Below are 17,200 nucleotides of genomic sequence, written 5' to 3'. Positions count from 1 at the left end.
TCTCTGCACAGTTGACCGCTTTGCAGGCCAAGGTGCATTACCTGAGGTACCTCAGTGAACTCAGACTCTTTGGAGGGAGGGAGTTCAAATCAATACTGTTGGTAAGCCCATTTGATCCAGGAAGCCTTGTGAAAAGTTTGAGAGTAAATGTGAGTTCTTCTTGAGCTTTTCGCTGATTTTAATTTGTTTGTTTGTTTTGAAATCCGCAGCAAGGTGAGAAACAGACAGAGGTGACGCTGTTAGTGGGCCCACGTTACGGCATCAGCCACGTCATCAATGCCCGCACAAACCTGGTGGCCCTATTGGCTGACTTCAGCCATGTGAATCGTATTGAGATCCTCACTGAGGATGAGACCAATGTCCGGCTGGAGCTGCATGTTCTGGATGTCAGGGTGAGAGCAGAGCACAGCTGTCTTTGAAAACAAGTCTCTCTCCCCCCCCCCCCCAAAAAAAATGCCTTGCATTAATTTTAGCATCTGTTGTTTTCCTTAACTATTTTTTTTCTGCACATCCTCCCTTTTTTGTTTTCACAGCCCATCACACTGATCATGGAGTCAAGTGATGCAATGAACCTGGCTTGTCTAACAGCAGGATACTATCGCCTCCTAGTGGACTCGAGGAGATCTATTTTCAGCATGGCCCACTGCAATAGCACAGGAGTGGATGACCTTAGTAAGTATGATCCATGTCTGTGTGTAGGGCAGGGCAATATGGCCAAAAATATTTATCACGATATATATTTGAAAATTTGCGATAACGTTATAACTGACGATATAATTGACACTAGACACAATACTTTGCAACTCTGCAACTTTATTAGTGCAAAAAAAACAACAACAAAAAAACAAGCAGCTGTTTTTTAATGTGCATTAAAGCTACATAAAAATTTAACAGTGAAAATGCAAATTCCTTGCTGGCAGTTTAACCAAAAGGCATTTCCAGTGGAAATTGGCCGACGTATTCTCAGCATAACCATGTATAATATCCACAAAACTTAAAAAGAGGTTATACACACACAATACGGTAATATTATGTTGAAGCACAGTACGTATCACTCCGCAAGGTTCCCGACTACGATAGCTGTAATGCTCCGACAATCCATCAAGCGGTGCGGCTTCGTAGCTTAGCAAAGTCGTACTAAAACATTTTTTTACAGATTTTTGAGCGCCGTGTACCACAAATCGGTTCGAGGTCAGTAAGCACAACCAGAATTCATACAGAAGAATTATAAGGGGCACTGTCGATTTTTTCAGAAAATCAAAGGATTTTAAGAGCAACTTATTTTCCGAAAAATACGGTAATAACAACGGCCCGCTTGCATGCTCTACCAAAAATTTTGCTTTGGTGTGTATCTGACAGACGAAAACCAAACCAGTTCCACACCACTGAAGTTGCACCATTTTAACAAACCAATCCTGGTTCATCTGTCATTCAACGAACCGCTTCCGCCCTTCCCATTCTCCGTCGCCGCCATGCTTTTTCTGCCATGTGCGTATGAAAACAAAGGCACTGCGCATGCGCGTTTTACCCATATTCCATTGCGATATTTCATTTTCTTATCGCCTAACATTATACCGGTATTACCGTGAATATGATATGGTATGGTATGATATGGCCCAGCCCTGTCTGTGTGTATGTGACATAATATGGATTACAAGCCATCTGTTTAGGACAAATTGGTGGATATCTAAAGTTGCACTTGAGTAGTAGATGTTGATGCTCTGGAAAAATACTCCACATGAAACTATGAAAACTTGTTGCGAGGTCACACATTTAAAAATTTACATTTTACAGTGCTGCATAAAACCTGCTTTGAAATAGAGTGCTTAACTGAAACAGGTTGAATCAAAATCAAATACAAAACAGGTAAAGTGATAAAATCTTGTGTTCGTTGCAGGTCAGGAACGTGTCCTGGAGTGGCCTTACAGCACATCTTTTGGGGACAATGAGGAGCCTGGTCAAGTAGAGATCTACAGCAGAGACTCTGAGTACTCAGACAATGGGCAAAGGGAAAACAGCATTTCTCCTTACTTCCACGAACCACCAAACCCTGACAGAGACCTTGAGAACCAAAGGAGTCCGTTGCCCCCTCCTCTGCCTCCGGCTACCAGACACAAAACTCAAGACTCACCTCGGAGCGCCAAAGTGTCATTTATTTTTGAGGGGAACCCACCCCTCAATAAATTTAAGAACTTACGCTATGAAAGACTGTTAGAGAGCCCGGAGGTACCCAACTACGGACCGCCCTACTTGCACAACAACACATACTTTCAGCAACAGGACAGAGAGCCATTTCAGCACGTCTATAGTAACATCATAAGCGAGGAAAGTAGTGAGGAGCTAAGGGAACTAGTTTATCGTGGCAATACAAGTGATCCAGACGAGGATTCTTGTGAAGAAGATTCCACTGGGGGGACGCCAGTGGGTGATGAGACACATGATGGTATCCAAGGGGAGGGCCTACCCACAGCAGCCGGCAAAGCTACCTTTCTCACACTTTCCGGTTCTACGGACGACATTATCGACCTGACGTCGCTGCCTCCTCCCGAGGGCGATGATGGTGTTGACAATGATGAAGACGACACCCTGCTGCAGACGCTCAACCTTGCGATCGCAGCACCACCACCAGGCTTTCGCGACAGTTTGGATGAGGACGTTGCACCCGAGGGAAGGCCTCTAAGCACACGTGAAAATGACGATATTCCGGTTTCACTAATCGATGCCATTCCAACGCATGGGGAGGGGGAAGGGAGCAGGGGAGGGGAGAGAGGACTGGAAAATGCGGTTATGAATACACTGCAAGCGCTGCAAGCTCTCTCGGTCTCTGAACAGAAGCCTCCACCGCCGCCACCACCCAGCGGTAACAATCCAGGTCTGTTGAATACTAATGCAGCAAAGTAATGTTGATGCCTTTATTTAGCACTGATTTTACAGCACTTTTACTTAGACTGAGCCAGTGGTTACCAACTTTTCTTCGTCTTAAATTCTCCCTCCCTAGCTCTGTCAAATGGACTTTAAACTCATTTTAAACTAGATCTGAATTGCTTTCAGCTTACAATTTAGTCTTAACAATTACATATTTAGCAGTTATGGTCTGTAAACTGCCTCAATCATTATCCATAACTACTAGCTTGGTCAACATTGAGTAGCAACTAGTGGAGTAATTCAAACATTAATCCACTAGTTTTAGTTACAGTTCCACCCTAACCTTCAACATCCATTTAAGCTGTTAATTAAGTTTACTGATACTTTCAAACGTGTAACTATTACTTGTTGCTAAAAGTTTCATATGTTCATCTTCCGTTTTAGCTCAGTTTCAACTGCTGGCTACACATTTAGCTAATTAGGGTTTTGCAGACTAGTGACCACGTGACATTAACTTGCCCACCATTTGGATGTGTGACAACCATGATGACACTGTGGGATCAAGCATGTAAGACCCCAGTCGCAAAGGTCTAAAGACTGGTCCAACCCTCTGAAAACCACCGATTATGAGGAAAAAATTTATATTCTCAACTGGTCACAAGGAGCTGCTGGAAGTTAATGGCAGTCTCTGAGAAAATTATTGCTGAAGTCCTAGTCACACAAGCCTAAAGACTGATCAATGACCTCTTGGCATCCACCTGTCACTAAGGAAAAATGCATATTCCCTAACCAGTTGGCAAAAACAAATATCTAGTTATGTCTGTCTAGGTTCCCAGTCATCTAGGGCATAGTAGTCTTGAGAGCTTGAAAAAGAAGACAACTGGACAGTTTCATTAGTTCTTAAAAATGATGGAGTGTCAACCTTCCGTGACCCCAATATGTTGCCTCAGTGACCTCCATAGGCCACATGATGGATTGGGGCAAGGTCTTGCAGTGGTTTCACCCATAACCCCATGTGATGATACTCATGCCCTTTTTCATACCTCAGCTCATGTGATGACTCATATGATCTACAGTGCTCAGCACTACTTCCAAAGGGGACAACTCCCACTAGGGGTTAAATACCTGAGACTCTACACCATTTTATAGAACTCAGAAAGGTTCTTGGATGAGAGGTGAAACATCTTGTAGAAGTACAGTTGCCTTCTTTTTCAAGCTCTCAAGACATTTAGCTAGGTATTTCGACAGTTAGCCATACCTTTGCTTAAAAATTAAAAATCAATCATATTCCTATTTTCAGACATCTATGTCAATTTCTAGTATATTTAGCTTGCATTTTATTTTTTTTAACCATACTTTTAGCTACTACATCAAACTTCAACCATTTTCCTTACTTTTTGACCACTATGTATCTATTTACATCATATATCAGTGCAAACTATTTTAAATGTTTGACCATTTGCTTGCTTTTTTTCCTTTCATATTTAGATTTACGACAATTAATTGCTAACTTTTAATGCTACCTGCCAGTCAGGGCCTCTGTTTAAGGGTCTATGGAGCAGAGTTAGCTGTTAGCCATATCTGGTACATGTGTTGTGCATTGTGGCTGCTAAATAGAATTAACAATATGTTTAGCTTGGTTCTCTGTCACTACTGTCTAAGATTTCATATTAACTGCTACTTATGCACAAAATTGTTTTGGTGTAGATTCACAAGTTAATTTGGGATTCACTATAAGCTATGGAAAAAAACCCAAACATGTTCAGAGTTCTAACAGTCAAAGCTTTCAGCAGCAGACAAATTGAGATTGAATGATCTACATTTAACTTTGTATCTCTTATCACCTAGGTGTTTATATATCTCATGGCTTTAGTCCAGAGTCATCCTCAGACTCTGGTAATGAGACCAACTCCTCAGAGATGACTGAGATCTCTGAACTAGCTGCTACTCACCGACTGAGCGAGAGCCACATGCGTCTTCTGGTGGCCACAAGGGAAGGATACCAACCTTTACTTGAAGAAAAAACTGAATTTCCTGTCTCCCCCAGTACCGGAGGAACAATACAAAAGAAACCACGCAGTCCAACACGACACCTTCAGCCTCCAGCAGTTCCTCCAAGACGGAGCCCTCAGTTAAGCACCACATCATCACGGCCGGACAGCTCAGAAGTAAGGCCCCAGACTAATCTCTCAGCCACTCTTCAGCGCCCAAGCTCCACCACACCAGGAGGCAAGCACCATAAAAAATCAGCAGACTCCAGCGGAAAGTATAACACCTTCAGCACAAGGGAAGGATATCGAGGAGAGAGCATTGGGAGCCGCAGCCATCTTGACTTGGACCAGCGCACCTCATTCTGCGAACGAGAAGACAGCCAAAGAAGGGAGGATTCTTTTTTAGCAGAAAACTCTGTAGCCGAGAGCCATGGTGTCAACAGCCTCCCTCGTGATCATCATAGAAGTCCCCGCCCTTCCTCCGTTATCTCTGACCGCTTCTCAGATGTTGTCAACTTGGGGGGCTGTGATGCAGATAATGGAGCTTCAGCTGCTGAGCAAGATGAACATCTAGTTGTAGCATCGTTGCTATCCCCAACCAAAAAATCTAGATCAGGGGGATCAGACCAGGGATCAGACCTACAGAGTGACCATCAGCCCATTTCGAGACAACAGAGTGTGGCCCGGCTGTGTGAATACCATCTAGCAAAAAGGATTTCAAATCTGCAAGGAGAAGCACACAGTTCACTGCAGGGCTCTCTGTGCTCATCACTGGATGCTGGTGGCAGCACGAACAGTAGCGTTTGTGCTACCCCAAATGATTCACCCCTTGGCCCTGGTGCCATTGAATCAAAACACCACCATCTGCAAAGGCACCCGCTTTCTAGTTCCTCCTCCTCGTTACTCAGGGTGTTAAACTATGAAGATAACAAACCCGGAACCCCCTTTGGCACCCCTGCCCAGAGTACTCAGGGAAAAGACCTCCACCCTCATGCAGATCCTGCCCTCCTTCGGAAAATGCTGCCCAATATTCACCAACCTTCCCCTGGGTCAGAACCGGGCCGGCCGTCCTCAGCCACACCATCTAAGCATAAAGACCCTTTAGGAAACAAGCGACTCCAGAATGATCAGCATGCTAAACAACAGGCCTGTCTGAAAGGGCTGAACCAGAAGGAAGGCAGCGAGGCCTACAGGCAATTGATTAACTATCTAACAGTCAGCCAGATGCATCAGGGAGGGAAGTTGCAGAGTGCGGGCATGGGAGGAGGAGTTAAAAAGGACACAAGGCGTTTTATTACTAGCAACCCCCAGCTTGTTGAAATGGTTAAAAATAGGGGAAACACCATTGCTCGCTGCCCGTGTATGCCTTCATCCATATCATCTCCATTCCTCAGCCCAAATGTAGTTAACCCTAATGCTGCTGCCATACAGGCAGCAAACAAAAATGCACGGTCATACTATTCTGCAACACTTCCTACCAAACTCAAGAGAAGTCCTGATATGCATGCTCAGAGAAGGAATGAGACTTTAGATTTCAGGAAAGCTACTTCTGAGAGGAGGAGCTCCTTTTCTGGCCTAGAAAGTGAGCTAGAGAGGAGTGGTCTGGACCCAGAGCACTTTCTGTCCCTCTATAAGAGAGAGGGCTGTAACAGCCGCGACGGAGGACTTGCTACAGGCGGAAACCGTGAGGGGGGAGGTACCACTAGCCGTCATCCACCTCGATCAAGAAGCCAAGCTAGCAGCACAGAGGAATGGTTCAGATCAGACCTGAAGTCAAAGCATGCAGTTCGTCAGTCCCGCCCTAACGATTCTCTTTGTTTCTCTGCTGCCCCCGGTGGTCAAAGAGCAGACCTCAACACTATCTCACTAGGAAGGGGAGACCACCCTTCTGCTTTTGTCAGGCAGGCATCAGCTGGTCCAAGAGCTTGCATTACATCTCCAACACCCAATCCTCAGAATCCACCTCCCCCACCACCTCCCCCACCACCTCCTTCTTTTTCCCAGCCTGTTCAAGTCAACACTAGTTCCAGCAACTCAGGATGCACACAGGACCCCAATCATTCTGTCCAGTCCCGGCAGAGTCAGAACCACATTCAGGCTGTCACCCCGACGCTACCACACACAGATCCCTTCAGTAGCCTGCAACGGGGCCGGGAGCTTAAACGGAGCTCTAGCAATGTAACTGCAAGTTCTGGTAGTGTTGAAGCTCTATTTGAGAAGCCCACCCGAAGCCGGAGCCAGCAGCCCCTGTCACTGTCTCTGCCCCCGCAAGGTGACACCAAAGTCCAGCGGAGACCAACTAGGAAGAGGCTCTCCAAGAGCTACTCCCAAGGCTCTGTGTCTTCCCACACCACGTGCTGGTCCACAGGCAGTAGGGTAGACAGTAGAAGGGCATCTGTGGCTTTTCCATTGCAGAAAGATGCAAAACAAATGAAGGGCTCTCAAAAACTGGACACAAGTCCCTGGAGATGTAATGGGCCCTTTAGCTACTGTTTCTTTAAACGTAAGAGTGAGGGCGAAGAGGATGAGATCGAATGGGAGAGGCCCAGACGAAGTCGCAGTGGACCTGATTTCGAGGATAACGGTGCTGCTTCAGCCATATTCCCCTGCGGTTCCGCACTGGACGCTGCTGGCGAGCAGCTGTATGGCGAGGTCCTTAATAACATGAGCTTCAGTGACCGACTGGCACGAATCAACGCCCTCAAAGACCACATGTACGGTTTCCCTTCCGGCTTCACTGATGCCCGCCGTGATGCCAGCGAGCTCATCGCATTAGTGAGATCAAGCATAGGTCGCTGTGAGCGCGGCATCCAGATGCCTAACCAGGATGTATCACAGTATAAACAGCTCCTCTCCGTTGAGTCAAAAGAATTAGGCCGGGCGTGCCGGAGGATGGCACAGGCCCACAGCAGTCCAGAGGAAATGCTGCTTGCCGTGACTTGTAGCTTTCAGGTGCTTTGTTGTCTCTGCGAAGCTTGCATGTGTCTGGTTAGGGGACTCGGAGCCTCAGCCTCACACCAACAGAGAGAAGTCGTGGCAAAGGTTGACGAGGTTGTTATGAACTATATCTGTTTGCTCAAAGCAGCTGAGGCTGCCACTGTTGGAGCGCCAGGGGAGCACAGCATGAAAGCCCTGGTCCGCCACTCTAGTACCATGTCAGCCATTGCTAACGCACTCACCCGCTCCCTTAAAACGCTGCTTAGCAAGTAGAGGCTACTCCTTATAATTTATAGTGTGGCCTCTGCTGTCAGCGGGAGTATGTCTTTAAGCGTCTTGTCGTCTTTGAGTCAGCTGTAAGAGTCATGTATTTTTCATAAAGGTTTAGAGCTGTCTCCATATCAAAGTTTAAAAAGCAAAAGGCAGGAGTTAGACTAAACATTAAAGTTACATAACATTCACAATGAATGGATGTATAAGATGCTTAAAGAGTCCTCTGACTGCACTTGCTTTTTTTCTGATGACAATATTGTAATGCATATTTACAAAGCCATACTGTCACAGACCTTTGTAATATGATATGTACCTAATAGAAATTATACCCTTTTAAGTGTGCATTATGTAAGTTATTTAGAAAATGTGTATATAATGTACATAATTAATTATCAAATTTACTGTAGCAGTTTCAAGAAGCCATCGAGTATTCAGTTTAACCCTCTCAGGCTCAGATTAAACTTTTTGTTGCTAATGCACAACCAAGTCCTGCAGTGGTACATCTGAGTAAAAAAACTCATAAAATATGTATGTGGGCTAATCAGGTTGTTAGTTTTTAACTGTTTGAAATCGGCAACGCCTGCCTGAAGAGGGTTAATTTGCTTTGATACTGTGCAGGGCTAGGGGTGACTTCACTTTCAGTTCAATCAGTTCACGAGTGGCAGTTTTACAATAACTGTATTTATTTTAAAAGAAAATGTACCTCTAGACATGTAAGTAAAAAAACAAGTTTCATTGTCAGTCCAGTGAGGAAGCGGTATAGTTATATTTAAATGCTCTAAAATGACTGTGTAACAGTGAGCTGATTTTAACCGATTACATTATGATGCTTGTTTTTCTTTCTTTGGTTTTTGTTTATTTTACAAGATGACTGGAAAATTCAGTAAAAGTGTTGAACATACAGGTTACACTAAACATTGCACTTCATTCACACAACCGCTTTGTATTCTACCACTTAGATTATTTTGTTATATATATATTTAAAAATAGAAATATATAATTTCCCCCAACATCAAATATAAACTTTGCTAAGTTATATATATATATATATATATATAACTTAGCAAAGTTTAAAGGCATATTTCAGATTGAACACACTGTGTGGATTATATCCGATTACTTTTTTAGTTTGTTTTTTATTACCATCGCTTTTGGAATGAGTTTTGTGCGTGAATGATTTACTAAACCACGCTCTGTATCAAGATGTGGTTATGTCTCTCAACAAAGAAGAAATCACTGCTTTTTTTCAGCAACCCACCAACCTATTAAAAGATATTTTGCAGAAAAACTTGTCTTATTCCATGCATCTTTGGTTTGAATGAGTTACTACACCATGCAATCATGCTGTGATTTGTTTTGTAAAGTTTGCCATCCTAAAATCAACAGCCATTTATTTTAATGTCTGTTTCATAAAAGGTACTGTCTGTCAGTTTACATGTTATATATTGGGGGATATATTAAAATACCCACCTTTTTAAACTGACAGCGAAATGTGAATCTATTTAAACTAATGTCTAGTGTAAAACTACTCATGTTCCTGATATTTCTGTCACACAGTGGAAATTTTAAGTTGTCTTTTCACAGTAATATTTCAGTCTTTATATCAATTGAAGAGCTATGGATTTGGTGTTAAAGCGCATTGCTATATATTACAGGTAATTTGACATACATGCATCAACAATCTACTGGTACAGACAGGAGAGAATGCTAGGGATAGGGTGAATGGATGCAGATGGTTTGCTGTGTTTACCCTTAAGGGGAGGAGCCAAAAGAAGAAGAAGAGGAGTGATATCTTGATGCATGCTCAATCATCCAGGTAAGTAAATCTCCAAAAGTTGATTCTGTTCCAGGAAGGAACGCTGGTTTGAGCAGGGAGTCAAGGAGGCCATTTACGTGAAAAGGGAAAGACCATCTCTGAATCGAGAAGGGGGCCTAAGGGTACATCTTGTGCCATCTTACAATGCTGTGATTGCAGCCATTCCCCAACTCTCTGTGAATGGTATTCATGGCCATTGATCAGTGGGCTTTGATCAGTGGTTGTTGATCAATGGTCATGAGAATTTGCATAATTATGATGAAGGAACTGACCTCCCAGCCCATTGTTCCTTCAGTGGTACTAGTTTCAGTCATTATGCAAATGTACTGTTTATAAGATTGGGGAAACCTGTAGTCAGCCAGCTGAGACTGAAGAACTCACTTGGATGAGTGACGAAACGTTTCTCCCACTGAAAACACTACATCCAGATGAACAGAATCAACTTTTGGAGAAGAGGAGAGATAGTTTCATCCTACTGAGACAGACGGACCTTCCAGCAGAGAACCCAGGTTAATGTGCCTGCAGTATCCTTCTAGTCCACTTTGACTTTGGTCAAAAGCAGCCTAGTAGCATTAAAATGAAAAGATATCCAAGTATAGTTTAGCTAGTTTTAAAACTACAAATCTGGTGATTTGTAACTGTAACTGTAAGGTAAGAAATTAAGTATCTAACTACTTCTGACAATCATACACAGTCCTAAATGAAGAGATCTCTGCTAACGAAGTGTCTCTATTAGAACCCCATAGCAGCAGCTGGTGTTATCGGTACTGACCCATAAATGGAAATTAAAAAGTAAAGAAGAGACAGGAGAAACACTCGTCAAACATATGGTGAGCGTTGACCCCAATTGTTGCATAATTTGTCCACCAGAGGTCACTCTGCAACTTCCTAGTTGCTAATACAAGTTTGTATACTACAAAAACAACAACCAGGCGATCAGTATGTAAATAACTACAGATAAAGAACAGTCGGGAAATCTACTTCTGTTTTGTGTGTTGGAAAGAAAAAGAAAATCGGCCAATATATGGGAGTATCCAATTTTTAAATCACCAAATATCGGCATTGATGTCAGCCTTAAAAATCCTGTTTTGTTTGGACTATAGTCTCTGTAACCCTATGTCTGTGTGTAAGAGAAGAGATATGACATTTAAAAATACCAATAATAATAATAACCAAATGGAAGTTCGGGGTCGCCATGCAAAACTATCCCCATATCAAATGTTCAAATCTGCAAGATTCTTACAGGCCTACAAGTAAGCATTGCCTCACATATGCTATATGTACTGCACTTCCTCTCTCCGTCCATGGCAGAGATGTATCATGCACGCGGGTCTCAAGCCATGCAGTTTACTACCTATAGGGCTCTGGGTTCAGCCACAGCTGGCTGTTCGTTCACGTGATGTTTTCCCCAAGAGCCAAAGAGAAGTAGAGAAGAGTACGTGCAGGACGGAAAAGTATGTTTAATTTGCATACTGGGCGCCTGTTCTGAGCATGTCGTGACGTCTAACCAATCAGGTCAGCGAATCCCACAAACCACGCCCGCGCGGTAACTCGTGTCGCGCGCTTCACAATCAGCATTGTACTAGTGTGCAAGTGAAAGAACCAAAAGTTACAAGCGTCTTTTTGTCACCGTTTCAGCAGGTTTACCTGACAGGAGGACTTTTTGTGTAGCAAGTTAAACTCAGGCAGAGCTCAAAGAACTGCGAGGACGTCTTCGGAACAAGCTCGTGGCTGCCGAGTTTAAACTGCTACCAGCGTGGAGAAGTTATTGTTCGCCACTCCGTGGGGTTTAAATTTCGGCTAACAGAAGCGCCCCAGGCCGAAGCAGGTTGTAAGCCCCGAGTGTTATAAACCTTAAGTTAAGTCGCAATGGCAGCTGTGTGCCAGCCACGACGGGCCTTGGTGGAAATACCTGCTCCACAGCCCAAAATTGCCGGTGAGTTTTTAACTTTTCATTTAACATGTGTAACGTGTTGTTTGGAGAGAGGCGCCACCCTGCTCGAGCTATCGAGGCGCTCGCGCCCACTACGTGTTGATAACAGCGCCAAATTTGAAAAAAACAATTAAAAGTATTCCTGGTAGTTTCGTATCACGTTGTGAGTGTAAAATTATGTTAAATATTTTAACAATGCAACTTTTAAAAATATTAAATTCTTTACAGCTCGAATGAGGAGGTCCTACTTGGAAATATTAAGTTCACGTATGGTCCCGACCCCGTCCCCACTTCCAAGAGGAAGAAACACAGCCGCAAGCACAAAGCCTATGCAGTCATGTAAGTTACGCTGTTAACTTTAAATTAATTGTAGCTATACTTGCTGAGCTGATATGCGGTTGATTTTGTGATCTGACATTATAGAAAGCTACATGGCAAAAAACAAAACGCGCTTGATAATGGAAAGGGAGTTAAGGGCTAACTTGGCTTTGTGTTCCCTGGTTTTACAGTGGACTTGGCAGTTGGTGGGGCGTGGAGAGGAAGGCTAGAGGAGCAGTGTGAGAAGATGGATGAGCACCACACACCGCTCTCCAAACAGCAGCTTGTGCAGCTCATTAGATCCCTCATCTTGGTCGAACAGGTATTCATCAGCGGACAATTGAACTTATAGTAAAGCTAATGCGGCAGTGTTTTTGAAGAAACGCTGCGATTGACATAACTTAACAAGGCGTGCATTCCTGTTGTACCCTAGAGCCAAGAGCCCAGGGTCATGGCATCAGACCTGAAGTATCTACAGGAAGACCTGCAGCTAAAGAAGGCCAATGTTTACAGGTCCATACCTTACTCACGGTTTGGATCCAACAGGGACGCTCACTGCTACAGAAAGGCATACCCTCACCTGGTGGCATTCAAAGTGAGTCTTTGTCATGCACAATTGTGTTTTTAGGCTTTTAAAAGTAGGTTCTTTAAGGCTGCTATTTGTGTCCAGTGGAGATCTCCTTTTGCTATTCTTAAGTACATTTATGTCACATTAAACACCTCCTCGTCTTCCACCTCAGGTTTCGTGTCAGGAGTGGGGCCAAGTTCTGCTGAGGAACAAAGATTGGGACGCCGTGTTGGAGCACTCACTGATGGCGTGGCGTTACACCAGCGAGCTGCCGCAGTGGGACACTGCGAGCCACAACGCCCTTCGAGAGCAGTGTTACAGCATCCTGGTGGCTCACAGCCTCACCGCTCTCCAGCACTATTCCCCCGAACCCAACAGAGGACGCGAGCTGCTCAGAAGGTAACACTCATTTTGCTCTGATGCGGGATGCCACGGCACCCACCCGCCCCCTTCCTTGTAGTGAGGTTTAGGCAGCGCTACACCAGAGGATTGCACTATAAACACCTCAGTTTGGTTAGTACATAATACTTGTACATGCATGTGGGTGGTGTTTATATACACCAACGGCTTTCCGCAACCTCTCTGCTGATGGGCTGGCAACAAACTATTGACTTGAATATCAAGTTTAAGCAAAGCATCATGGACATCCTACTGAAGTCTGCCACCTGTTGAGTGCAAGTTTACACACCTTTCAACACCGATTCACAGATCACGAATGTGTTTGCCTCTCCACTTTCTTCCATACGCCTGTCAGTCATTTTAGCAGCTAAAGTGAGTTGAGCTTCACTTTGTGTTCTGAGGTTGTTGCTAACATTTGCTAATGTTCTGTTGGCACTGTGTAGACTCTAAATAAACTTGGCAGCCAAGAAGCTTTTATTTATAGATTTAAGATTATTTTTAGAGCAAAAAATAATATATAACAGGGAGTTATTAGTGCAAGTGTGACTAGATGTTTTTCGATCAACCCTAACTAACAGATGGCTCTAATCTTTTTGTCTCTAGACTGAAGATGGCTCAGCTGTATAGCCAGTCAATTGTTCCCTGCATACAGGAATTGCAGAGGATAATGGAATGTCTCGATGACTCGTCCATGGATACAAAATGAAAGGAGAAACCGGCAAAAGAGTGCGAACTGTGGATGACCAAAAAAAAAAGTGTTTTATGTGTGGTGATGGGCCAGAAACATTGAACACATTAGTGTTTGTGTAAAAACCACTACAATATTCTTCCAAAGGGCACGGTGGCAAGTGCAAAATGAACAAAATGAATAATGCAGGTTTCAAAGGGTAATAAATAACACTTCCTAAATGGCTGAAAATGGCATTTTAACAGCATGTGGAAAGTGTTATTTTAAGAGTTGTTGCACTGCACAATGGCAGAGTATTAATTAATGTAACATTTTGTTCATACATTACCAGCCTATATGAAAATGGAGGAGCATTTACATTCCGAAAAACATCCACTTGGTGCTCACTGTTAAAATGTTTGTATACTTTTAGACTTCATATAGTTTCATCTGTGTCGACGGCTGAAATATAAAAAGTATGAAATTTCCCCCGCTTGTTGTTTTTGCAGGGTTGTGTATATATGTTCTTGTTACTGTTTACATTACTTGAAGCTGTGGCCTTTGTCTTAGACTATAGTAATGTCTTGTGTATCTTGTGTGTACAGATACTCATCTGTCAATGATTGCACTGTTGTTTGTCCTGAAAACTTGAACAATTTTGATAAGACTCCTAATTTAATTAAAGACGTTCTTTAAACTGCACTCATGTGTCTTTGTTTTGTGTGAGTGCTTTGCATGCATGCCAAGCACTGTGAACCTAGACGATCTGAGGACAGTGCTGTTTTCATGTAGTAACTCTGAAGTTGTGTTTTGTTTTTTTTGTTTGTTTGTTTGTTTTACTTTTAGGAAAACTGCCAATAGACTAATGGTATTTCCAACCTCTCTGTTTCTATGCCCACAGTTTTATCTGAAGTAGATCGTAGGCTGTGGCTTGTAGGCTCCGAGAGTTGATTTGTATTGTTCAGTTTGTAAAGTTACTTGATTGGAAACAGTTTCTCAAAGATGGGCCATTACAGCAGATTATAGGATTAATTGACCAATAAGTTGATCGTAAGTCTGTCTTGGCAGAGTTGTCGTGCTCTTTGAGTTCCCATTTTGTACCACTAGGTGGAGCCCATGTAGCACGATTCTCCACAGGTGTTTGTGTTTCCAGAGTCAGGCTTGTGACTTCAGAGGAGAGGCAATATTAATGCCACTGGAGAAACAGCTGTTGCCATGGCACTCTGTAAAGTGAATATTAAATAATTTTAAATGCTATTTAGGGTTCGAGATAATGAATGGGCGGATGATAGGGTGAGAGGCTGCTGGATGACAAGCAGACTTCCTGCTGCAGCAACGTTATTTCTGTTTGGAGAGTTGGATCTCCTGTTATATCTTCAGCTTTTGTAAGAGGATATCACAAAATCCAAGATTAATACAATTATTTGTCTCCATGGTGTTGCAGAGTGGAACCTATTAATATTACTGCCTATGGCAACTCATGCAAATGTGGCTAACCCACTCACGTAACTTTGGTGTTAATTTATTATCCGTAGGCTGGAAGTGAAATGGCTAGGCTCACGATAGTCCTGGTTCTGTTAACATAGCCCACATACAGACCTCCAACCTACAGAACAAATAATACCAAAGAAGAGAACAGTGCCATCCCAACAATTTAGCTTTCAGAGACTGCACTGATAGAAAAAAGAAAAGCTTAGCAGCAATACAGAAATTTCATGTTGTGCATTTTGTTCAATCTGTAAGCGTTGAGCTTTTTCACAAATACACTAAAGGCATGATGGGTTTCTCACCTTTCACTAGCACTACAAGCAAATGGTTCTCAAAGGATCTCTGGAGAAGCCACCATGAAATCCTTAGCGAGATCAGAAACTTGGAATCAAATGCACAATGTTGAATGTGTGTAATATTCTGTGATCTTGTAGAGGAAATATTGTTTAAAGAAGTCCACACCGATGCAGTGTACACACACACAAAAACAACTATCAGTGCATTACAGCTCCCCTGTGCCTTGGATGTGTTTTTGAGGTTGTCTTCACTACAGTGCCAGCATCACAGAGGTTTGAGCTACAAAGAAAGACCTCCCTGTTTGCTTGCCTCTCTGCATAGCAGTAAATTCTGTATTTTATCTCCACGCTATAAACACCCCAAACAGTGCCCGCTTATATCCCCAATAGATTCTGTCACTCGAGGCTAGTCCGAGAGGGAATGAAAGAATATTTCACATTTTCAATTATTGCCTTCGAATTCGGGCTTAAGGAGCCGCATTACTCTACGGAGCTAAGATTTTTATGTTTATGTTGAACTGTGTCCAGTGTGTCTCTTATATCAAATTGGAAATGCAGAGTATTTTGTTTTCCACAGTAAAGGAAACATCCACCCTGAAACACTATCTGTACCTAGTCTTCATGGTTCTGGTGTCTCATCTTACAAAAGATAATAAAGCTAAAACAAAACAGTGAAATATTGAAATATCTGTCTTAAAAGAAGCACAAATTGGTGTATAAATTTATTTCTACACATGCACGGGTGTCTTTTAAACAGGAAGTTTTCCTTTAAAAAAACCCATCTTCATCCATAATGATGTCAAGAACTTGACAAAGAAAAGTCTTTTATCCCTAACTGTACAGAAATGTTTCCATGTGGGTTAAAGGTGTAAAACACACAGAAAAGCTAAGCTAACAAAAATACCCATGTATGTGTGTACAGGCCATCAGGTAACAGGAGTTAAGATGTGCAGTTATATTTTACAATAAAAAAACGTTTATGGAGGCTATAGTAGCAACGCTAAAGTAGGAGTAGCACCGCTAACAAACAGCTAACAGTATTGTACAACAGAGTACTGTAACTGTTTTAACAGTAAAAAGATGTTGTTGTAATTTAACAGAGAAAATTCTTACAGTACCTGCTCAAACATAATAGAGCCATAATAAACAGTGTGTCTGCTTATGAGATGGAAGAGGCAGTTCCTCCAGTATTGCTGCTACTTTTGTTCTTTCCACCTGCACATTCAAACCAAAGCTGTGAGGCTCCAGGTCTCCGAGTGGCATAAACGTGTTATCCTGGATGGCAGGTACTAGCACAATTTGTTATTTAAATTGGAAGGCTTGTTGTTTATACTAGCACATACTTGTAGCCAATCTGGAAATAAGATACTCATATGCTATTTAAATTTTTAGATAGCAACATTTACCTGAACTGACCTTTAAATACGGACCATTCATTAGCTTAAGGATTAACACCTTTTTGTTATATGTAGCGCCTGAATTAGAAAAACAAGTAGCAAATTTGTAAACCATAAAAAGAAATGCAGCATAAAATAAATACGCAGGATAAAGAAAACTGAATGTACCAAAAGAAAAAAAAGCTACAACACTTCATCCTAAAATAGCTCCTGCAATGCCCTGGACATCACAGATGGATTGTGCACACAAGG

At 42.7% G+C, this 17,200-nt stretch overlaps 2 protein-coding genes across 3 annotated transcripts in view; both read left to right on the top strand.

Annotated features, from left to right (window-relative positions):
* The window catches only part of LOC146360915 (FERM and PDZ domain-containing protein 4-like), a 97,006-nt gene extending 87,487 nt beyond the window's left edge, over nucleotides 1–9,519 (top strand). Inside the window, exons 12-16 of one of the 2 annotated variants that reach the window (XM_084920792.1) lie at nucleotides 12–101; nucleotides 210–392; nucleotides 534–672; nucleotides 1,898–2,872; nucleotides 4,714–9,519. In XM_084920792.1, the coding sequence (XP_084776918.1) occupies nucleotides 12–101; nucleotides 210–392; nucleotides 534–672; nucleotides 1,898–2,872; nucleotides 4,714–8,066 (4,740 nt within the window). In that variant the 3' untranslated portion in view covers nucleotides 8,067–9,519. The remainder of the gene's footprint in view (nucleotides 1–11; nucleotides 102–209; nucleotides 393–533; nucleotides 673–1,897; nucleotides 2,873–4,713) is intronic. The other variant, XM_084920791.1, reaches the window with a different exon arrangement.
* Nucleotides 9,520–11,218: 1,699 nt separating this feature from the next.
* Nucleotides 11,219–14,463, top strand: LOC146360914 (uncharacterized). Its single transcript, XM_084920793.1, has 6 exons — nucleotides 11,219–11,818; nucleotides 12,044–12,154; nucleotides 12,325–12,455; nucleotides 12,567–12,728; nucleotides 12,874–13,100; nucleotides 13,704–14,463. The coding sequence occupies exons 1-6, from the start codon at nucleotides 11,752–11,754 to the stop codon at nucleotides 13,804–13,806; spliced, it is 801 nt and encodes a 266-aa protein (XP_084776919.1). The 5' UTR covers nucleotides 11,219–11,751; the 3' UTR covers nucleotides 13,807–14,463.
* The last annotated feature ends 2,737 nt before the right edge of the window (nucleotides 14,464–17,200 follow it).

Source organism: Perissodus microlepis, chromosome 23 (genome assembly GCF_051167445.1).
Source record: "Perissodus microlepis isolate ML-2025 ecotype Zambia chromosome 23, ASM5116744v1, whole genome shotgun sequence".
Lineage (NCBI taxonomy): Eukaryota > Metazoa > Chordata > Actinopteri > Cichliformes > Cichlidae > Perissodus > Perissodus microlepis.
Note: the sequence above shows the minus strand (reverse complement) of the source record. Positions and strands in the feature narration are given on the sequence as shown.

Excerpts from the sequence above, each read along its gene's own strand:
- LOC146360914 (XM_084920793.1), top strand. The coding sequence starts at position 11,752 with ATGGCAGCTGTGTGCCAGCCACGACGGGCCTTGGTGGAAATACCTGCT. Across the intron at positions 12,729-12,873 it reads CTCACCTGGTGGCATTCAAA|GTTTCGTGTCAGGAGTGGGG; the intron begins GTGAGTCTTTGT and ends CTTCCACCTCAG. Across the intron at positions 13,101-13,703 it reads GGACGCGAGCTGCTCAGAAG|ACTGAAGATGGCTCAGCTGT; the intron begins GTAACACTCATT and ends TTTTGTCTCTAG.